The sequence below is a fragment of the Larus michahellis genome, chromosome 1, assembly GCF_964199755.1.
Source record: "Larus michahellis chromosome 1, bLarMic1.1, whole genome shotgun sequence".
NCBI classification, from domain to species: Eukaryota; Metazoa; Chordata; class Aves; order Charadriiformes; family Laridae; genus Larus; species Larus michahellis.
The window spans coordinates 188,386,907-188,410,775 of NC_133896.1; the positions used below are offsets into that span (position 1 = coordinate 188,386,907).

Consider the following 23,869-nt stretch of genomic DNA (forward strand, 5'->3'; position numbering starts at 1 on the left):
TTATTCAAATTTTATAATGCTTTCCTCATGTTTGAAAAAAACCCCTCACCTTCATCTTAAGCTTGAAGAGTGTTGAATATCTTCTTCAAATCTTCACACGTACACTTATTTCCCAGAAAATGTAGTCGACTTTAAAACATTTTATTCAGCGACGATGCTGTTGACATTGTCACAACAATCTCAAAAGCAAAAGCACTTCTGAGTTAGGCAATTTGTTACCTGTTTATTTTGATGACGCCCTGAACTCTAGGGTTTTTTTAAGCTTTTTGAAGACTGATCAACACAAATAACCCTTTAATGCTTGTAATATCAGAGAATAACTTAGTTTTCGTCTTTCCAGACCTACCGGTACAGAAGAGATATCGTACATCACACTGCAGCAATGTCCATACTGAGAAATAAACCACGGATAAAGTTGTATTCATGCAGCAATTTTGCAAAAAGACTTTCTAAAATAGCCTGCTTACAAATCAGCGCATGACTGGTGATAAAGACAGACCTTTTCTGGCTTTAAGCATTAAAATGGTGTAACGCCTGTCTCCTAGAAGAAGAACCTTCAGCTGAACGGTCTGCACTTTTTTTTTTCCCTAGGGGAATTTCTTCACTGCAAACTGTTGTAAACAATCACAGATTCTTGAGTTCGACATCACCAACATTCCCAGCAAAGAGCGTGGTCACATCAAACAGTTACACTGAGACTTGTCTTGGAAAAAATATCCTTAATAGCACAGTCCCATATGGCATGGGAGGCATTTTTAATTCAACCGATACGGGAAGGTCTTGACTTCACTGGACTATTCCAAAATGCTCAAATGCTTTGGGCATCAATATCTATCACTCAGCAACTGCAAAACCCAGAGCACCAATCCAGGGTTAAAGACCGTAACTTACCTCGTGTGATGTTCAGGGATTGTTGGACACCCATTATGTTGGATAAAATGACTTCCGCACCTAATGGACCATGTAAGATGCTTCCATAGGTTGAGTGCTGTTACTACACAGGGGCTGAGAGGGAGAAATGTTGACCTTCCTTGTCTAAAAGGTTCATTGTCAGGGCAGGAGAGCGGGTTTGCTCTCCCCAGATGCTGGCAGAAAGAACAGTAAGTGATAAAATGCAAGGGTTTGTGGGTTGGTCTTTTTGTTGATGTTGGGTTTTGTTGGTTTTGTTTTTTTTTTTTCCAAAGACAGGGCCAAAATAGACATGTTTGCCGCAGAAGCAGAATTATCTAGGAGCCAAACAACAACTTCCACTATATTTACAGCAGATAAAACTGAAGAGCTTTAACCTATTTACGCTGAACCGGTAGCATTTAAAGCACTAACCAAAGCCTGAACCTTTTCTGATCTAGAGATTCTGTACAACAATTATATTTTCAAATCAGCCTTCCAGATTCGATACATGGTTAGGAATTTGACTTTTATTCCTCAATAAGTATCTTCTACATTCCCATTTTTATAGGGACATTATTTATTAATAAACACGACAATGTGCAATAGCCAACACAGCACAGTCGCTTGGGTTATTTAGTTGTCCAAATTATTTTAACACTTGTTTTGTATTAATTCAAAAAATAATCGCAACCGCATAGATAAAGAAAACCTCTAGTATTCTTGCGTCTCTTACCTGTACTCTCAAATAGGCATCAGGGTTCTTTCTTCAGCTTGAATTTGCACATCCAACACCCTCTCTACACCTCCTGTTGTAGGCCTGTTTGCTGGAATATTACGTCAGTATATTTGATCAGCGATTAGGATCTTTGGTCTTAATTTTACCAGGCTAACGGGTAACCTATAGCATGACATTCGCAATCATGTTTGACACCTAGTGTTGGTAAAGGAAAGAAGTGAAAAAAAAAGACTGCTGGAATCAAAGATGACAAGTCCCACCTCACTCTCCTTGCACTTCATGCTAATTCATCACTTTTACACGTAGTCGCGTGGAGCTGTTTATGTCTCTAAATGTTGGCCGGGCTTTGCTCTGACCGAAATCACATCTGCCTGGGTTTTCTGTATTATTTTTTTAAAATCACAGTTAAATAACAATCCTAAATGACTCTGTACTCCTATTAACTGGTCAATGAATATGAACACATTACACATACAACCAGAACAGGACCAAAATCTGCACCGTAAGAGGCAGCTGACTATTAAGGCACTACCGATAGGTCAGGACCCGCTCCAACCAGCAGCTCGATTCATTCGCCGACAACAGTGCCTTTTCATAAAAACTGATGAGCGCGAAAGTGCCTTAATATACTGTGAGAAGGATGAAAAATACCTTAGCGCGCTTTCCGAGGGCCTGAGTGACACACGCCGCCAGCGCACGCGTTGCAACGCGAGCAGTCACTGGTGCTGCTGCTAGTTAAACCCAGCCACGTTACTCTTAAGCGTTTTCCTAATTAAAAACAAATGCGTATCAAGAAGCTCTGCAATTCCCAGGGACGTGGAAGAAGAGTGTTTGCTGAATTTCTGAGCAGTCCAACAGCCCTGCCAGTCCTTGTGAGACAGGGAAAAGCGCAGCTGCTGCTTTGATTTCCCCGGGGCAGCGATGGGCATTAAAGCAGGTGAGAGATGCACGGCCGGGGGAAAATTTTGCCCTGAATTATTACCATTTAGAGAGACGCTGTCGGGTCAAATACGCTCTGCAATGAAGCGTTGGTAAAAGCAAAACCTCAATTCCCTCCTTCTGAAAAAAAAAAAAAAAAGGGAAAAAAAAAAGTTTTATTCATCTCTTCTCCTCTTCTCTCAAAATCTACTGGGAACCGTTTCCATTCTCTCCCAGCCACCCTCCTGGCCAGGCCTGGCCCTGGACATGCCCATGAAATATGAACCGAAACACAACGGACATCTCCCGAAACCAAGAATAAAACCAAACACTTCAGAAAGGTAACTTTAAATAGCATGGCATGAAATACAATTTACAAGGATAATCAAAACCAAAAGGTTTAAAATCGGATTTATCCTAGAGTTTCACTTAAATAACGCTATTTTTTTTTACAATAAAGATAACAATAAAGTATCATACTGCATGTAAATCCAAGGCGAGAAAGTTTATCCACTCAAGTAATCTAGAAAGGGTACTAATTTGCTAATTAACAGCAATAAAATGTTTCTTTTTTGAAGGGCTGCTGGCAATAAAAGCAGAGGTGCCGAAGGAATTTCCATGTAAAAACACATTTACTAACACACTTATTAATATGCCAATTCTTTATTGCATTTAGTATCTCATCATATGTGTACAGGACCAAGATATTTATATTTTGAAGCGTACTTCCACTTGCTAGCCGTGTCTGTGTGTGTGTGCGTGTACATGCATTTGTCCCAGCCAGGGGTAACCTCCTCGACCTTCTCCTCCCAATTCCCTTCTCTCCAAACAGGAATCGCATCTTCAACCTCTTTGTTTTCACATCTATAGTTATCATAACAATACAAACAAGCCTTTGAAAAACGTCTTCCGTCCTCTCTTGCCATAGAGAGTTTCAAAGCTGGCCAGGCTTCGAAACACGTCCTAAATAGGGGACATTTTTGATGCTCTGGTAAAGATTTTTGCTGCAGGACGGATGGAGTAGAGAATGACCGCTAGCAACCGGACCCTTTAAAACACCGATGGTTGTATTTAACAAGACCAAATTAATTTGCCTCCTCCTCTCCAAACACACTGCTCACAGTGCGGTTTGAGCAACTGTGGGATTAAGAGAAATATTAGAAGTGAAGTATTGCAGTTGCTCCTTCAGATTTTTAGAAGTAGAAGTTGTGGGGGTTTTTTTAGAAGTTTTTTGTCTGTTTTTCTATTCAGTTACCCTCAAATTAACATCAGCAGGCTATCAGTGACGATGCACACCCCCTCATCCCAGCGTAATTAAATCATACATTCAATTCATCAAGTATTCCAGTGCTCCTGATGCACTACAAGATATCTATTCTTTGGCAGATAGAGAGGAACTATCGCCCCATGGGACCTGCCAAACACCAGCCGATTGAATTATAAAATAAGTCTTTATAACTATCCTGGATATTAAATATACCCCCCCTCCCCAGATAGCTTGCTAAAATAAAAATAGATTTTTTTTACCCTTTCTTAATAAAAAAGAACTCATTTCCCCATGGCCAGATCTCTCCTCCAGCCTCATCTCCAAAAGACCCAAGGAACACAGATCATGAAGGAGCTCTAGCAAAGCACTAGTAGTAACTTAAAAGTCTCCCGACCGAAAAAGCACCTCCACGTACTGAGGCCATCCCAGGGAGTCTGAGAAACAGTGCCACAGGACAGCATCATCCGTCATGCAAAGGAAACGTGGCAGCAGTTCCCTCCTTGGCAACGCTGGCTGTTGGGTTCTTCAGACCATTTTGACCCTTTCCCCTTACTTTTCACAGGCAGAACTGAAAGAATCTATTTTTGTTTTGTTTTCCTTCTGAAGAGCCACTTTCTCTACATCTGACAACCGAGCACCGTGCCTGATCAGATAATGAATGTTTACACGCCACGGTCAGTGTTTGCAAACTGCTCCATTGTTCCCAGCATCCAGCGGTGAAGCCCCGGTGCCTCGTCAGGACAAGAAAGCAACAGCAGAGGAAGGAAGGGTTTCCTGCCCGACAAGAGCAGGCCTGTTTAAATCAGAGATGGAGTTAACTACCCATTCAAACGTAGGCACAAGAAACACTGAAACAGATTGCCTGGCTCTGCCTTGCATAATATTAGCAAAACCCAGCGAACCGCGTTTAATAAAATAGGGCGAGATGATAGCGGAGCGCTGGCAACACGGCAGGCAGAGGAATGATCACAAACCGTCCTTTATTTGTTTGTCCCTCCGGAAAAAACATTCGCTCTGTTGCCATCCGGCGATTTACCTCCGCCCCGCTGCAATTCTTTGAACGTGCTATAAGTTCGGTTGAGAGATTTTTGGGCGAAATTTTACAGCCCGGCTGTCATGCAGATTTGGGTCGCTTTGCTGATTAGAGAACAGTATGTATTTTATTAAATAACTGTGTTTATCTGCAGCTTTAGGGTTTATAACTCCAGCAGAGTGGGTTTTCTTCTTTGAATTCAGGCACGGTGACATCGGTGACGCTTAGGCACTTGACAACATGGTAGATGTGAAGATCTGCTGCAGAATCTGGGGGATCTCTTTGGTATCCATGGCAATGAAAGACCGACCTGCTGGTAGCGTCCTCTGCAGCCTAAGGAGCAGAAGGAGAGACAAGACACAATTACCATTTCAAATCATCTTCCCTACCACAAGCCAGGCTTCCTTAAGAATGGATGTTTTTCCTTTTGAATACCTTCCCAGCCCATGCCGTTCACGTTGCTGTCACCATGCAATTAAAGGCTTGGGAAAGAAGCAGAGGGAGGAACCACTGAGAGCGGCTAAGTCACAGAGGTCCTTTCAGCAAGATAATCAAGAGCCGTTCTCGAGATTCCTATTCATGTCCTCTTTCTGACGTGCAAAAACTCCGTCTTGATCAAGGTACCAGTGACCCCACGAGGTATTACCACAGCTGGTTTTTTTGAGGGCAGCTAGAGATTTACTCTGGAAATGAAGATATTTACTCTAAATACATCACCATGAACCCACAGCTCTTTCAGTTCAACACCTCCAGTGATTCTAAATGCGCTCTTTGTATTTCCCCTTTGAGATCGCAGCAGATTAGATGGAAAGATATTTTTCTGTCAATATTAGCTCGACACATTTTTATTCACAGCTTAACCCTCCTTAAAAAAGCTAAACAAGATGCATGTTACAAACCCCATCTCCCCCACGTCCCATCAGGAGGCTTGGAATTTATTTTTTCACTGCTTTTTTAAAGGAGTTTATGCTCCACGCTATTTCTCCAATGCTAAGACTCACTTTTAAAGCGAGTTTTTAAAAAAGCTGCAACAGAGAATTCCCTTCTCCTGCCCCCACAGCGGTTACAGGAAGGCTTTGTCTAATTCTGCACTTCCACGTACATAGAAATGCGTTTCAGTGACAGCATTGTGTGCATTTTCCATCGCCAGTGAACTCGGGAATTTGAACTAGGGCAATTATACGATCTCCTCTTACACAGCAGGATTACGGTCAACGCTTTTTTTTTTCTTTTTCCTTTTTTTTTTTTTAATTCCTAGCAGAAGGAAAAGGACTTTCTGTAATTATAATCTTTCAGAATGTATTCTCTTTTTAGGCGTAACGCAGCTCCGAGGCACAGACCTGCAGACACGACTAACGGCGGCTGTGCAGCTGTATCTTTCAACCCTTTTCTGACTAAAACTAGTTACTCAGGGCCAATTCCCTTTGGGCCTTCTCTCATTCTGCTCTAGTTGAAGAGCCGAAGAGAAGCAGAAAAGGCACTGTTGATATTTGTGGCTATACCAGCTCTTTGCTGCATGTACTGGTCCTCAGTGGGTATGGAACCGAGGGACACCTGACATAGAATTTCCCTCTTTTCCCCTGTGCCCAAACAATTTAAAGTGAAATTACGTAGTAGCACTAAAAATAGGTGTATTGGCTCAGATTCGCTGAAGAATTTGTCTCTAACAGAAGGGGAATATCTGAGTCAAACTTTTGGCAGTTTTGAAGACCATTAAACTCCAGCTTGTCTTGCTCTAATCTCTTTTCTTAGGCACCCCCACACATTCAAAGCACATACTGGGCAATGGCAAAGGCACCATGTCTCCGTCATGATTACATAGTGATATCACGTACGGGGACAGTGCACAACCTCTAGTGGGAGGATGGCTTCAGATGCTCCCTTTGGATGAGCAGAATGCTCTGAACTAGCTGGCCATTTTATGATTAAGGTGGTGAGACACTGGAACAGGTTGCCCAGAGAAGCTGTGGATGCCCCATCCCTGGAAGTGTTCAAGGCCAGGCTGGATGGGGCTTTGAGCAGCCTGGTCTAGTGGGAGGTGTCCCTGCCCATGGCAGGGGGTTGGAACTAGGTGATCTTTAAGGTCCCTTCCAACCCAATCCATTCTATGTTTTTATGCATGGGCAACTATGCCTAACTCCACTGCAATAAAAGCAGTTTAGATTTATGATGAATGGAAAGAAAGAAAGTTATATTAGGCATAAAACAAATATACTTACCTATCTGCCTGGTCTCCTAAGGATCCTATAAATATGGCAAAAGCATTGACTTGAGCATTGGTGGTCAAGACCTGGGCAAACCTCGCTGGCTGAATACCATATCGCTCGAGATTTGCATCACTCAAGACGATAACAAAATACTCGTCAGCCTCTTCCTTGGCGATTTCACGAATGGCATGCTCTGTCCCTTCCAAGGTATGGTCTCCACTCATGCAGAACTGAGCATGGGCATGCATGATCTGTGTGCACAGCATATCCAAGTGGAAATATGTAAGAGGACTTTAGGAATAAACATTCCTTTCAGCTTGCACAGAAGGGAGTAAATATTCAGCTATGCTATATTAGGGGATGCTTCAGATATTGCAGAAGATGCAGCTTTTTGTACACAATACGTTGCATTTTAAGACAGGCGTCGCTTCTTAAAACCACAGTGGTTTTAAGACCACAATCAATACCTGAGTACTCAGGGAGCTGGTGGGAGAGCTCACCAAGCCTCTCTCCATCATTTATCAACAATCCTGGTCAACAGGGCAGGTGCTAGATGACTGGGGGGTGGCTAATGTGACGCCCATCTACAAGAAGGGTCGGAAGGAGGATCCGGGGAACTACAGGCCTGTCAGCCTGACCTCGGTAACGAGGAAAGATCATGGAGAGGATCATCTTGAGTGAGCTCTCACGGCAAGGGCAGGGCAGCCAAGGGATCAGGGTCAGCCAGCGCGGGTTTAGGAAGGGGAGGTCCTGCTTAACCAACCTGATCTCTTTCTATGACCATGTGACCCACCTTCTGGATGCGGGGAAGGTGGTGGACGTTGTCTATCTGGACTTTGGTAAGGCCTTTGACACCGTCCCCCACAGCATTCTCCTGGAGAAGCTGGCGAATCATGGCATAGACAAGTGTACTCTTCGCTGGGTTAAAAACTGGCTGGATGGCCGTGCCCAGAGGGTTGTGATTAATGGGGTGAAATCCTCTTGGCGGCCGGTCACCAGTGGTGTCCCTCAGGGCTCAGTTTTGGGGACAGTTTTGTTTAATATCTTTATCAATGATCTGGATGAGGGGATTGAGTGCACCCTCAGTAAGTTTGCAGACGACACCAAACTAGGAGGGAGTGTTGATCTGCTTGAGGGTAGGAAGGCTCTAGGGAGGGACCTGGACAGGCTGGATCGATGGGCCAAGGCCAGCTGTATGAGGTTTAATAAGGCCAAGTGCCAGGTCCTGCATTTCGGTCACAACAACCCCAAGCCAACGCTACAGGCTTGGGGAAGAGTGGCTCGAAAGCTGCCCGGCAGAAAAGGACCTGGGGGTGCTGGTGGACGGCCAGCTTAACATGAGCCAGCAGTGTGCCCAGGTGGCCAAGAAGGCCAACAGCATTCTGGCTTGTATCAGGAATAGCGTGGCCAGCAGGAGCAGGGAAGTGATGGTGCCTCTGTACTCGGCACTGGTGAGGCCTCACCTCGAGTGCTGTGTTCAGTTCTGGCCCCTCTGTACAAGAGGGACATTGAAGTGCTGGAGCATGTCCAGAGGAGAGCTACCAGGCTGGTGAGGGGTCTGGAGACCAGGTCATATGAGGAGAGGCTGAGGGAGCTGGGCATGTTTAGCTTGGAGAAGAGGAGGCTGAGGGGAGACCTCATTGCCCTCTACAACTACCTGAAAGGAGGTTGGAGAGAGGTGGGGGTTGGCCTCTTCTCCCAGGTGAATAATGACGGGACCAGAGGAAATGGTCTGAAGCTGCGGCAGGGGAGGTTTAGGTTAGATATTAGGAAGAATTACTTTACTGAAAGAGTGGTCAGGCACTGGAACAGCCTGCCCAGGGAGGTGGTTGAGTCACCATCCCTAGAGGTGTTTAAGAAACGTCTAGATGTGTCACTTCAGGGCATGCTCTAGTGGCAGAGATTGTAGGTTGTTTGGTTGGACTCTATGACCTTAAAGGTCCTTTCCAAACATGAAGATTCTGTGATTCTGTGATCAAAACCCATGCATGGACATAATTAGATTGGGCCTTAGGGAAGGTAAAATGCTTTGATTAGCTGCAGTTTGAGTAGCTACATTTCTATGTATCTAAGGAAGAAAATAGGGCTTAATTTCCTAATGGTGTGACCAGCTCCTGCCTGTTTATAATTTGCACTAGACTTCCAAACCCTAGTAGTGTCACAGTCATTATCAAATATCTGACTCCTGACAGTGGCAGCAAGGTTTAAAAATGTCAAAACATTTTGTTCGAGCTTTTATGAAATAAATACACTGTTTTCATTGACGAAGCTGTTTCCTATGCAGAAGTCAAGGTATTTTAGAAACATTAAGGAACATTAGAAAATCCAGTCCGTCTAACTCAAGTAGCTGCCGATCTTTTAAACATACTTTTTGAAGGAAGCTCAATTACATAGTTCTAACCCATTGAGCTGCCAACCAGGTAAATCCTAAAATAGACTCCATTTTTCTTCATCCTATTACAGTAAAATCTTGGTGAATACACTCACTTGGCAATTGTGATTTGACACATTTTCAATCTAGAATTGACACATTTTCCCACTGCTACTGTGACACAGAACTTCTTGAAGGTACCAGGCTAAATCACTGACCTGGGATCCCTCTACAGTCTGAATTAGTCACTTAGGCACTAATGATATCACCACGTGACTCAGGTAGAGCTATCTATATGATTGTATAAAGCCTGGAACTTCCTAGGATGTTGGGTAATGGTAGGACTAGAGGGAATGGATTAAAACTAGAGATGAGTTGATTCAGACTGGACGTTAGGAAGAAGTTCTTCACCATGAGGGTGGTGAGACACTGGAACAGGTTGCCCAGAGAGGTGGTGGAAGCCCCATCCCTGGAAGTGTTCAAGGCCAGGCTGGACGGGGCTCTGAGCAACCTGATCTAGTGGGAGATGTCCCTGCCCACGGCAGGGGGGTTGGAACTAGATGATCTTTAAGAATTGTTAGTGTTGGAAGGGACCTATGATTCTATATCCTTTGACAGGTAGTTAAAATGACACATTTATGACACATCAGTCCAGAAAAAGGCATATCTAGCTTCTACTATTTTGGCATAATTTGTTTTCTGCCACCTCTCTGAAAAGTCCTGTTTCAATTTCATGCAAATACACAAGATTTTACTTTCTTGCCTTTCTTTTATTTTACTCTCCTTACGTTTCGCATTCTGTGACCCACCTACAGTTTAATCTTTGCAGTCACAAAATCCTTAATTATCCAGCAACACTTATCAGTAGGATTTACCTTAAGAATCTCTAATCTTTGCTTATTGTTCTTGGGAACTTTGTCACTTCCAACCAAGGCGATGTCGAAGCCATCTCCTGAATGTCCAACAATATCATACTGCAAGAAAGAAACTTCATCAGTCATCTGTTAGTCACAAATGCCCCTCGGGTCACAATGACACAAGACAGATCAAAGGCAATTTGCTTTCAACAAGAAAACCCAAATACTGTTCCCCGCTTCTGTTCATGAGCTGCTTAAGGGAACTACTTGCAATTTCTCACCAACATGAAAACACGGGAAAGGATTGCTAAATAATGAAATTAAAGAACAGTTACTTATTTCCATGGTCTGTTTTTCACATCACCCCATCAATTGCAGAGCGTTGATGCATAACATCAAGACCTTGCCCTCTCACATTGTCCATGTATTTTTTTAAAGTAGCAATTTTCGTCCTCTTGAGTCTGACACACAAGAAGTGCATTGTTTAAGAGTAGCTCCCATGTTTGATAGATCTTTTTTGTGACCTCATTCTTCTCTGAAAAGAAAGTATTACAAGCCTTCCTTTTTGAAAATCAGCACTCCTTATTTTTGTGCCTAACAGATCAAAGTCGCTGCTCAAAGTAGGTAGAGAAGTGAATTCCAAGTGTCTCTGTATGTTTTCAGAGATGATGTGCACATCATTCTCCTGTGAAAGATGCTGCAAAAGTGACATGTAGAGCTGTGATAGTTCAAATATCTTGTTGAACAAATAATGTAACATTGGGAAGGGCTTTGTTTTATGTGAGAGTTTTATTGTCTTTACATGAAAACCAAGACAAGCTGAGTTATGGCAAGGTCCTGACCTGCCCTTTGTGTTGTAGATGTGGCAGTCACCCCAGGGAGAACTCATGAGCATGACAAAAGTGGATTTAAGAGCTGTCTACACCAAGTAATAGAGCACAGTGCACGGATCCTGAGCCCGAAGAGACGTGAGCTGGCAGTTCCTCGACATGAACATGCCTGTATTTCCCCCTGACTAGCTGGTACAGACCTGTCTTTAGTTAACAGGGAGCCCTTGTGCAATATTTTGCCTTTCTGTTATCTTTTATTCAAGTGCCGCATACAGGTCCCTGATGGGTTCACCATCCCTAATTCCTATATAATCAATTCATAAAAGGCAGGTCTGTTCCTCACAGTTTTTCTGTTCTTTCTTTCTTATCGAAGACCACTTTATTTGGTATAAGTTGGGTCCTGTAGACTGGGGAAATGGCATTCTTTATCAACAAAGCTCTTATTATTTGTTTCCACATCACTAATCTGCTTAAAAACATATCAAGAGTAAAAGAAACCTACAGCAGCTGGAACAACACTTTTAAAGGTGACACCTCCCTCTGCAAAACAGCAAACATGCCCCATACTATAGATTATGTCACCCAAGGTCAGACCATTTTATGACAGCCTCACATAACCCAGACTTCCTCCCCTGGGGAAATCTTTATATAATCTGGTCCCCACGCTATCCCATTTATTTCTGCTCTGTTGGCTTTTCCCATTCCTGTTCTCAGCTCTTCCATCTCTAGTATTTGCTACCCAGCCTCATGTAAAGCTTCCAGTCTGACACATGCTTGCTCTTCAAAACCTATTTCTTATCACCAGTAATGCTTCAGACTCTCTCTTTCTTGATGAATATTTCACTGGTGCTTCTGTCTTCCTCAAACCATTATCTTTCCTGGCGAAAAGATGTGGCAAATGAAAATACACCAGTTTTGCGAATAATGTTGAGGTTACGTTCATCATACTTCCAAATTAATAGAGGAATACATTCAGAATGTGAACCACACTAAAAGAGGGCGTGCATTCATATTGTTTTAAAAACTAGAGATCATTCAAATCAGAGGAACTAAATAAAGCAGTCGTTTAATGGAGCAGAAAATATACGGCGCTAATGTCATTCTTATGCAATGTCAGAAATGTCCACAAATCTTCAGGGTAGGCTCTTAATTATGAAACCCCTGCACGTCCTTTTCTGAGCAGTTTTGTGTTCAGTATAATTTTTAAATCAACAACCTAATTACATAGAGCAAAATGCTGTCACTCTCCTGTGCAAAAAGAAGGCTGATTCCTTCGTAATGAGCTCCTTCCCAGCATTTCGTGGACCTCTCCCACCAGGTGTCCTGGTATCAGCTTTGCCATATTGAGTTCATGCGAGTAGGCCAAACTTTGCTACTTGGGAATACCATTTTGGTTCTTGGCACACACGAGTAACAGACCAACCTTTCATCTGAAAAAGGCTGGATTTAAACTCAGCGTGACAGTCTGCGTTAAGGGAACTGCTGTAGCTCCTAGCTGAAACCCCAGAGGTTGACCCTACGGTTGGGGCCCCTCCACATTCTTGCACGAGGCGGGAACGTACAACCTGGGTACAGGCAAGGTGAGGCTGAAATAATCTGAGCAAAATATTGCAGGCACGTAAAGGCGTTCACCTGGGAACGTCATGTCCTCTCCGTTCCCTCCTCGGGTAGCTGCTTATTATTCTCTGTGTGTGCCCATGCATGCGCCTGAGTACGTATACTTATATTTAACAGATGTGAACTGTTTCCTTGTTTCTTTGCTGACATTTTACTACGCTATTTATGATTAAAAAAAGTATGGTGAGGCAGCAGGGAAGAAGTGGCTATTTGCTTTGTCCTGGCTGCTGCATTCCGGCTCAAATAGGGCCTCCTGAAAAGCAGGGTAAGATCCTGCTGAGCTGTGGAAGAGATGTGCTGTGGTCACCAGCCCTCGCGTGCTGGTCCTCACAGTCCTCTGATCCCCCCAGAAGTCAAGTCAAGGACCAGAATAGCCCAAACCTAATGAGTGTGAGGTTGCTTTTGGGCAGCTTAGCTCCCCAAACTGTGAGGCTGGATAAGTACTCGTGCCCCAGTGAAGAAGGGGATGGAAATGTAGCAGCACTGATTGACTTAAGTCAACATAGGGCTGCGGCCTGGGAGACCCTGTGACCTCATTCAAGGTCACAAGCCAAGCTTTCGAGGTGACAGAGGGAGATGTTTGCCCAGTGGAGTCTATGGAGCCTACCACAATTTAGGAATACAGGGTTTGGGGCCGGAGTAAAACTGGAGCGAAGCAGCCCACTGCAAGGGCAAAGAAGGAGGACTTAAATTTGTCACCCAGGTTTTCTTTCAGTAAATTATTACCTCCTCCTGATTTGTGTTCTAGTAAAATGAACCCTTGGTGATTTGATGTTATCTTGGAGCGCTCATTTTAAAGAGAAGGTGCAGACAGCTCCACAGCCCTGGCCAACTGGGGACCCCAACACATGCAGGCATGTGCACGCTTTGTCAGAACCAGTTCCCTTCCTCTGCAACCCGAAAGACGAGCACAGAAAAAGGGCCTCTGAGAAGCAAGGATCCAATGCATTTTTCTCAGAAATTCCCTACGAGAATTCACGTGGATGGTGTTACAAGTGAGAGAAGAGCTGCGATACCATCTTACTCGGAACTGACTTCTGTTTCGTTTTACAAAATAGACTGCAAGCACAGGCTCTCAGGAAAATACATGCTTGCCACAGTGCAGGCTTAATTGAATTAATTTATTATTGTGGTAGACAGCGGCTTGTTTTCCAACAGCCTCAGGTACACCGAGACAAGAACTGCTCTATTCAGAGCCGTGAGTACGCAATATGTAAACACGCCTCTTGAAATAGCATCATTTTGTTGGTTTCTTTCCTTACAGGTTAAAACAATCCTTATTCCACTGTCACATTTTGCACTGAATGGATGGTTGCTGCTGCCTAAAACGGGTAAAATGGAAGACTTTGTCTTCTGCAGCTGCCATGCCAAAAGGTTTAATTTCTGAAGGCATTTAAAAAGCTGAAAGACGAACGCATGCTGAATGTAAAAGGCAGTGCGAATTAGACAAGGCCTCTGCCGGAGGGCTAGACCTTTATAAATGCGTCTCTTCTTTGGACAACACTGAACACTCTTTTTTTTTCTTTTTTTTCTGAATTTATTTCAAACCTTTTGTTTATTATTTAAAAGAAAGTTTTCTGCCAAGCACATGGAACATTTCTTCTTTTCCCGAATTAACAGTGCTGCCTCCGTAGTACATTTTACAAATGGGGAATGCTGAAACGGGCGTCTAAAATCTGCAATATCCCTTTCATATAGCGATAAATAACAATTCAGGCTTTCCCTGCCTGTTACATAACTTGCTATTTATTGAGCCACTTACAATATTTTAAAGGCTTCATAAAATTGCTGTTGGATAATTTACTGGACATGCCTCCTGAATCTGCCATCATGTGTGCAAATGATGGTAATTAGGGATGATACAAAACCGTATGGTTTGTGCGACAGACATAATGCTACCTCAGATAAAACAAAGGACAAACTGCCCTTCTGTACGTTTTCAAATAATTGTCACCTAAAATGAGATGTACGAAAGATGTAAGAACTTTAATCCGGCAAAATAACTTGCTTATTACAACCTATGCATATAAGGGATGCAGCCACGCATTTAAAGGGTCCAAGGGGCATTTGTAGGAACGTATTTAGCCCCCATTATTAGGGTGAGACTGAGAATGTGGCTTCTGTTACCTCAGTCACTCCCACTCTTTTCTTTAATAAAGCGCTTCAGAGGAGGCGTGGATGAGATGACATTGGAGGAGGGCTTCGAAACATGGCTGTTAATTTAAATGGATTTCCCGACTGTGGGATGAGCCTCTCATTTCCCCCTTGACAAGGAATGATTCACTGCCTGCACTGATGGGAAACGGAAGCAGGCAGGTTGTCCTACGCCAGCAGAAAAAGCTGACAAATACCTGCTGGCGCTTGTCTGCCTTTTTTTTGAAGGATAACTTTGTTACCTGCTTGGTACGGTCACATACCCAATAGTTAGCTCTTCGGTGTAAGAAGGCAGGGAGAAAGTATTCTCTACCTTCATTCAGTGCTGTAAAGACCAACCATACAATCAACATCATCAGTGATACCAAGGGGTACAACACATGGGGAAAGCTCAGCTGGTAGGATAAAACAACCAAGGAAAAGCCCATCTGATTCGTTCACAACCTTCTTTAGCAGAGAACTAAACCAAGCACCAGCAGAAAAGTCATCCTGAACCACGAATTGGTTTCCAAAGTTTGCACTGCACTTAGACAGCAGAAGGGAACTCTACTATGTAAATCCCTTTTGAACGCTTTGCTCAACAAGCCTGATGGTCCCCCAGGTTCAACACATGGCGTACAAGAAACCCCTCAGATTTGCGGCACATGTTGTTGTGACCCTCGCAGATGGGGCCACAACAGGAACAGATAACAGCAGGCATATCTAAAGGCCAAAAAAAGTCTATTTTTATAAAACCACTCTTGGAAGGCAAGAAGAGGATAAGGAAGAGAAAGAAAAAAGTGATAAATGGCAGATTTCTCATGGCACGCTACACAGTTGTGTGTTCTTTTCTCTTTTTTCAAATGGTTCCTCTTTTAGACATGAGAAATATATGCTACTTTTGCAGACACACCAAAACTTCAGCTTTGTCCTGAGAAAAATTAGTAGCATCTTGCAAAGTGTCCGTGTTTTACAGACTGGAGCCATTGATATTTTAAAACAGTCACTGACTCTCTTACTCTCTAAAGATCTAATTACAGTCATTAGAAACTGAGGAACCGGCACGAGCAGCTGGTTATTGATTGCATTCATGCAGGTGTAGCATCTGCCACAGCAGATTATACGCCAAAAAAATAATATGTATTTTTGAGCTGGAGATTTTGGAAATGCTATTTATTTTTATCAAAGGAAAGAATCTCATTCCTCATATGAGCGCACTGTGTACTATAGGTTAAAAAGAGATATTTTGCCATAATTATTGGATCATGTTGAGAATATGGTTCAAACATGACCAGTTAATAAATGCCTCTCTTTGTGCTCATTTTGGGGGATGACTTCAGTGGTCAGTGAAACATAAGGCCATATCTTGTTTCCTGTCCTAGTCATCTCTGGTCTGCTCTGGTAGATGTTATGCTTAGAGTGAATCAAATCCCAATGAGGCAGCACAGAGACGTGGCGAAAGAAAAACACTTTTCTCCCCTTGGGCAAAAGCAGCTCTGAAGCTGACAGAGTTCACGCTGGATCTGACCAGCCTTGAATCAAGGGGCTGTTACTGCACCTTCCAAGTTCTCTATCCAGTGGAAGGAGCCCTTAAATGGAGGAGAGCTACCCTAGAGGCAACTGAAGTTGAACAGATGTAGAAGCTGATGGCAACTTTTTTTCCTTGATGTGTCACTAAAATTTCTAGCAGCTTCCTCACCACGATTATTTTAAACATAAAATTGGCCTTACAGTTCTTTTGACTCAGAGATTGTAAGGATACTCCTGTCTTATTATCATCAAAGAGTGGCAATTTTCACATCTAATAACTGCACATGGTTTTCATGTGTTTTTATAAATGGTTAGTGGTTGTTAGAGAGGCACATTTACTATTACAACTAACTGCATTTTGAGCTATTTGCTCAACTAAATACAGGTTTTCATCTATGTGCGGAGCAAAACACTGGCCAATAGCAACTATTGCCAAGCAAAATATAATAATCTGTAATAGCCACAGAGGGATTTGAAAGGTAACGAAACATAGATTTTAAAATCCCAGAACTGAAAACAGTTCATAATGATCTTACTAATTCTGCACAGTGGGCTATCTGTCTGTCTACTTCTACATGTTATTCCTTTACCATGCACCTGAGGGTCATGTCTGGGTTCTCAGCTATAGAGCTGCACAGGAAATAAGGACAGCTGGTTAAAAGACCTTTAAGATCATTAAGTCCAACCGTTAACCTAACACTACCAAGTCCACCACTAAACCATGTGCCTAAGCATCACGTCTACACATCTTTTAAATACCTCTAGGGATGGTGACTCAACCACTTCCCTGGGCAGCCTGTTCCAATGCTTGACAACCCTTTTGGGGAAGAAATTTTTCCTAATATCTGACCTAAACCTCCCCTGGTGCAACTTGAGGCTGTTTCCTCTTGTCCTATCGCCTGTTACTTGGGAGAAGAGACTGACCCCCACCTCGCTATGACCTACTTTCCGGTAGTTGTAGAGAGTGATAAGGTCTCCCCTCAGCCTCCTTTTCTCCAAGCTGAACAACCCCAGCTCCCTCAGCTGCTCCTCATAGGACTTGTGCTCTAGACCCTTCCCCAGTTTCACTGCCCTTCTTTGGACACGCTCCAGCACCTCAATGTCTTTCTTGTAATGAGGGGCCCATCTACCACTGCACTACATCTATTTTCAGAGTTATCACTTTCTAAAGCACTGTCCTCTGCTGTATAAATGTAAAATAATCCATTATTCATAACAAGAGCAGAATGGCTGTAGTAGAACAGAATGAACAATTGTCCCCGTGTCATTATTTCCATTTTAGTCAAGATTTTATCAGCTCCTTGATTTTTATCTCCTCCAAACTGAGTAGTTCTTGCCTACTTAGCCACTACTCATACCTGGACACTTCCATACCCTTTGTAATCTTTGTCACCCTCTCTTCTTTTTCAGCTCTACAAGAATTTTTGTGAAATGGGGGACCAAAGTTGCACACATTATTCCTGATATGAATGTACTATGGAGGTTTACAGCAACATTCTGATGCTTTGTGCTTTATTCTCTGTTCTTTTGTTAATAGCTTCTAACATTCAATTAGCCTTTTTGACAGCTGGTGGGCACCGAGTGTTCAAAGAACCATACAACATAATTACAAAATGCCTTTGTTGAGCACTGATATATAGCTGAGAGAAAGCACTAATGGATAGCTGAGACTTCCTTACTGAGTATTTTAAATCAAAATTGCTTTCTTCCATCTGCAGCACTTTCCATTTAGCAGCACTGGACACCATCTGCCATTTTATTTCCCAGTCACCATTTATGGCCACGTCCTTCTCCAGAGGAGGGCCACGAAGATGATCAGAGGGCTGGAGCACCTATGCTATGAGGACAGGCTGAGAGAGTTAGGGTTGTTCAGCCTGCACAAGAGAAGGCTCCAAAGAGACCTTATAGCACCCTTCCAGTACCTAAAGGGGGCCTATAGGTGAGATGGGGAGGGACTCTTTGTCAGGGAGCGTAGTGATAGGACAAGGGGTAACAGTTTTAAACTGAAAGAGGGGAAATCTAGATTAGGTATTAGGAAGAAATTCTTTACTGTGAGGGTGGTGAGGCACTGGAACAGGTTGCCCAGAGAAGCTGTGGATGCCCCATCCCTGGAGGTGTTCAAGGTCAGGCTGGATGGGGCTTTGAGCAGCCTGGTCTAGTGGGCGGTGTCCCTGCCCATGGCAGGGGGGTTGGAACTAGATGATCTTTAAGGTCCCTTCCAACTCTAACCATGCTATGATTTTATGATTCTCCAGCTTTTTGCAGCTGGATTTCCCTTTTGTTTTCCCAAACAACTTCATACAACTAGCAACTTTTGTCACCTCACTATCCATCCCTTTTTACAGATCATTTATGAATATATAGAACAACATAACAATACGGGCTCTGGTCCAAATCCCAACACCAGTGACCTTCCTTCACTTCTTCACTCTAAAAAATGACCACTTAGTCTGTTTTCTATATTTTTAGCAGTAGTTCATTTATCTGAAGGCTCTCCCTTTTATCCCCATAGTATCATTTCTTCACGAGCCTCTGGTGAGGGACTTGGTGAAATGGTTTTGGCTAAGGAGACTATCAACCAACCCTGCTTGTCACATACATGGAGACTCTTCAGAACGTATTACTTCCCTTTACAAAAGCCATGTTGACTATACCCCAGTATATCATGTTTATCCTTGTGTCCACAACTTCTGTTTCATCTTCTTGTGTGCTTGATCCTGCATTTGGCTGTAGTAATATGTGTGTTGCTCAGGTATGTCTGATTTACCAAATATACACAAATTGTGTTGTATAATTACACTGCCCCTGTTAATATATGTAATTGACTTTTCTATTATCAGTGAGCAGGAGATACATGAGCAGCTGAGCAAATAAACCCCTCATTTCCCATTAATTACAGTCGAGTTTCCACATGGCTTCTCTGGGCCAAGGTCTAAGGTTATGGTTACAGCATTTTTCTCCATCAGGAATACAGAGCATCACTCTCTACCTGGCCTGTTTTCATGACATTTGCAGGAATTTAGTGTCTTTGGGAACAAACCCACGGTTTCTAATTTGATTGAAATTGTGCAACATGCTCTGTTTAAGGGGGAGAAAGCATTATGGTAGCACACCCCTTGTTTCCTTAGAAAAACAGGCTAAAACATAATGCCTGTCTCCTTTTATAGCCTTTTCCCTGACAAATGGAAGTCTGAATGATTGTACTTTAGAAGACATTCTAGAAGCACATGCCTCCATATGGCCTGGTTTGATTTTGTACAGGAGATTCTATGAAAGAACAGAAATCTGTAGGATTACGCTGTTGGAGGAACAACGTGGAGCAGACCTGGCTGAATTGACCTGGCCTAAGTTTTCTATTAATTTTGTTTAGGAGATTTTACATTTTGTTCAGATGTATTTTAAGTCTTAACGTTTGAGATGCTCTTCGGTAAAAGCATCGGACAACTTTATTCTTCCATTAAACACTGAATCTGTCAAGAATTAACTTGAGACTGGCCATTACTCTCTTTTTTAAGGTTAAAGAAACATACCCTAGACTTTAGGCTTACTGAGACAAAAAACAGTATAAAATTTGTTTCCATTTCCTTTGCAGGCTACCACTAAATAACATTTGGAACCTAATACCTTTCAGTACAAGAAATTATTTTCTTGCTTTCAGGTAAATGTAAGAGAACACAAGTAAGGGATAAAGTTTGGTCTTTTCCTGAGACAAAGTACTCCTGTCTGTACTCTGGGCAGATGGAAAGGCAGGGCATCTTTGCATGTCTTGAAGCTCATATTTACTTGTGTTCTGTAGGTTTAAGCATTTCTGCCCAAAGAAACAAACAGATAAATACAGAAAAAGGCAGCAAATTTCACTCACTCAAAGTCTTAAAAGTCTTAGATTGAATTCTCCACTGCTGAAGCCTGTAATGTTTCTTATCCATTCACTAGTATTATTTTTCAGGTTGCTAGAAATAGATTAATGTCTATATTTCCTTGTGGGAATGAATAACGTTCTTTGGCTGGACTGATTGCTGAAACACTTTTTCCACTGCTGCGCACGGCCTGTGCAATAACCACAGCGCTCCTAGCCCAGCTGTAATTACCTTGAATTTGTGCTCATAATTCTCAAAAGCTTCCATGACCATGCAGACAGCCTCCATGGAGCGTTCCAGCCGTCCATCCACCCCGTTAAAGCGGTACATGCTACCGGATACATCCACCACCAGGCGCAAGCGTTTAGGTTTCTGCTGGGGGCTCCCAGGCTGACAGGGAAACACAGGAGAAAAAAAACCCCAAACAATATAAATGGGAAAGCTAAACATCCGTAATGATAAAACATTTCAGAAAGACAACCCAATGCACTCTGCGAAGCAAGAAACTTTTACCCAGCAAACGCCGATTATTTTTTTAAAAAAGAACAAAACCATTTTAACCTTTTTTCTAACTGTTTCAAACCAGTTACTTGACAGATACCTCAATTCATTCTTTCCCCTCGCCTTCAATGACTGGAAACAAAATACCTTGAAAAATTCCACACATGCTTGTCAGGAAAATACTTTTTCTGTCTCAGTTTTGATTCTTAACATTTTATTTCAGTGAACAGACTCTCACATTCACTCTTTCTGCCAAGGCTCATAATGGAAATGCTTTTCCTTGGCTTACGGTACTAACAGGGACCCGTATAAGACTGTAAAAACTTGTCTGATGAGGTTAATAACGTTCCAAAAATGTTTGAAATCTTGTTCTGATTAACTAGTAGTTTCTTCTTCATTCTGATGCTGAAATCATTATTTCTTCCTGAAAACAATCCCCATCTGTTTTAACAATTTCTGGCACAGTACATTCAAGGGAGGTGTTTTATTTAGTGTGCAATGAGTCTGGATTCAAGTATAAGGCTATTAAAGATGATCTGGCAAAAAACCCAGTTACATTAAAAACAAATAACCAAAACGTTTCTTTTACCTGTAAAGGGCTGCAAGCATTTGTGTGCTTTGTTCTTTTAATTATTCTCTTAATAGACTGTGGCATCACTGTCCTCCCAAAAAAAAAGGAAGGGCGAGGGCCCATTAAATCCTGCATTTCTTTTGGGTTTTATGCAAAACTTAAAGGTGCCCCCCCCCCTTTCTTTTTTTCTAATTGAACTATTTTTACAAAGCCCTAAAACTGACACATTGAGTAAATACATTTTGGAAAAAAATGAGAAATGAAGATCTAGTCACTTTTCCCTTATTGATCTTTCACACAGGCCATGCCAAATTCCACAATCTGTTCAAAGCAACAGACATCAGGACCAAGTAGCATAAAAAAATAATACCAGGGATTCATCAGATGTGGGTAGCTGATGTGCAAAAAGATGTTGTACTCAGCTATTTGAAAAAAAAAAAAAATCCTAGTGCAGTTAAAAACTGCAATCTGTCATTAAGCATTACTGTTAAATATTACGGACTAGCCCCACCAGTTTTGGCCAGGTTTTGTTGGTCTGATTCAAGTGGTTTCTCTGCTGCTGACTCACACAGGCCTAACTATAATGTCTCCTAAGGAAAGGCTGAATTGAAACACAGAATGGACAACTTTACTGCATCTTAATGGCTTTTTTCCGATTGTAATTTTTATTTTCGTAAATCCAAATACCTGTGGAAGCTGAAATTCTTCACATATCACAGAATAACGAGAAGACATTTGTAAAGCACTTTTTTTTTTTTTTTAAATTTCACAGGGTAATTATTATCGAAAATTAAATTAAATTAAGTTAGTGAGAAAATATTTTCCTTTTTCTTAGACAAACAAACAAAATGTTGTGTGCTAACTGCCTTCAGCTCAATAAAATATAAAATAAGAACATAAAAACTGTTGCACTGGATCAAAACAAAGGACCGCCTAGATCAGCATCCTCTCTCTGAGAGTGACAAATAGCAAATATATGTGTATGACTATAAGAAGTGAAGCAAATCTTCCATCTTGTGGTTGCCTCTGTCTCAGGGACTTCCCAAGATTCTTCCCAATCTTCCCAAGATTCTTCCGAGTTTCTCATCCCGGTAACTCCCTGAATATTTGTACTTATATTTGTACGGCCACTACAAAAACAGCAAATTGGTTAAGCACTTCCCTACCTTTCCCTGCTACTTGTTGGATACTCACTTGTGGTTCAAGTTCTCCCCGTCGTTTATATATGGCTTTTTCTCCTGTCAGCCCATCAATGATTTTGGCGTCATCTAGCTCTCCAACAGCTTGGTGTCTCAGCCATTGTCTTTCTTTACCCTTGGCCTACAACAGAAAAGAAACCTTAATTCACTCAGTGATGTGATTCTAAAGACATACTGAACGTGACACACGAATGAATTTTCTTTGTAATGATGTGATAGTTTTGGCATAAATCAAAGAAATCTGAACACGTTTTCATAGCTGTCCTGTTCTTTTCTCTGAAAGAAAAACTAACATTGACAAAGAACACGTTCCCTCTGTAATTTTATCTTAAGTCATTTCATATATGGGAATTTAACTGTGGACTGTGGAAATGTTAACCTTTCTTCTTGTAAACGTGCTGGAAATCTGTGTAGCTTAATCAGAAATACATACAACCAGAGGGACAGGCACGACTGACTGTTTGTTATCAGTTCTCCATCCAAGCAGCGCAAGAAAAAAAATAATTGGGTGACTTAAAGGTAAAACTAAGTAGTAATGGTAAGTAGTTTCTTTTAAACTAATGTCCATAAGAAACTATATTTATATTTTAAAATAAAAACCTTGAAAATTATGATACTCGAGACAGTCCACTGAATGTTTCTTTTATTTTCTTTAAAAGAACACTGGTTACCTACGGCCTGACTTGATGAACATGCATGACAATCCAGGAACTCAAATATTCATAGAAGCAAGCACTAGAGATTTAAGACTCAAATGGCTTAAGATTATAAACAACACATTTAAGAATATTTGCAAAGGATAGCTTCATCATGGTTCATAACACGTACGATCCATCTAAAGACAGCAAAGTCTGCATATTTGGGTTTCATGGTCTATTTCATTTCTGCTTAAATCTTCAGGCTGAAGTTGCTCATCCTAGCAGCAAGCCCAGCAAGGAAAGAAGATTTTAAATCTATCTATATATATATATATATAGTGCTTTTGCACTCTCAGCAGATTGCTGGTCAGAGCAGCTGGAGGAAAACCAAATACCCAGCAAGACACAAATTGCCTTAAACATCGGTTTTCAGGAATGAAAATCAGTTGCTCCCTGATGAGCAGGAAGCGTTACATTTCAAATCCCCAGTGAACTGCAGGCCTGGGATTTGAGAGGATGTATCTTTGTGATTTCGGGCACTCTGAGCAGTCAGATGATGGCTTATTAAGCCTCAGAGAATCTTTGATTTTGCTTTGGTCAAAATTTATGAGTTTTTCTTTCTGGTGTGTATGGAAGAAGGAGTTCTGGACTACTGTCTACTGCCTATAGTTACTCAAGACTAATGGACTATTTCTGAAAAATGAAAAATTACG

The 23,869-nt window shown here is 42.1% G+C and overlaps 1 protein-coding gene across 2 annotated transcripts in view; it reads right to left on the reverse strand.

The window, feature by feature from the left end:
* Positions 1 to 2,887: 2,887 nt before the first annotated feature.
* VWA8 (von Willebrand factor A domain containing 8) overlaps positions 2,888 to 23,869 on the reverse strand; it is a 196,166-nt gene continuing 175,184 nt past the window's right edge. For both annotated transcript variants that reach the window (XM_074564766.1, XM_074564775.1), the window contains 5 exons: positions 22,514 to 22,639; positions 20,479 to 20,637; positions 10,299 to 10,397; positions 7,065 to 7,303; positions 2,888 to 5,178 (listed from right to left, as the gene is read on the reverse strand). In XM_074564766.1, the coding sequence (XP_074420867.1) occupies positions 5,070 to 5,178; positions 7,065 to 7,303; positions 10,299 to 10,397; positions 20,479 to 20,637; positions 22,514 to 22,639 (732 nt within the window). In that variant the 3' untranslated portion in view covers positions 2,888 to 5,069. The remainder of the gene's footprint in view (positions 5,179 to 7,064; positions 7,304 to 10,298; positions 10,398 to 20,478; positions 20,638 to 22,513; positions 22,640 to 23,869) is intronic.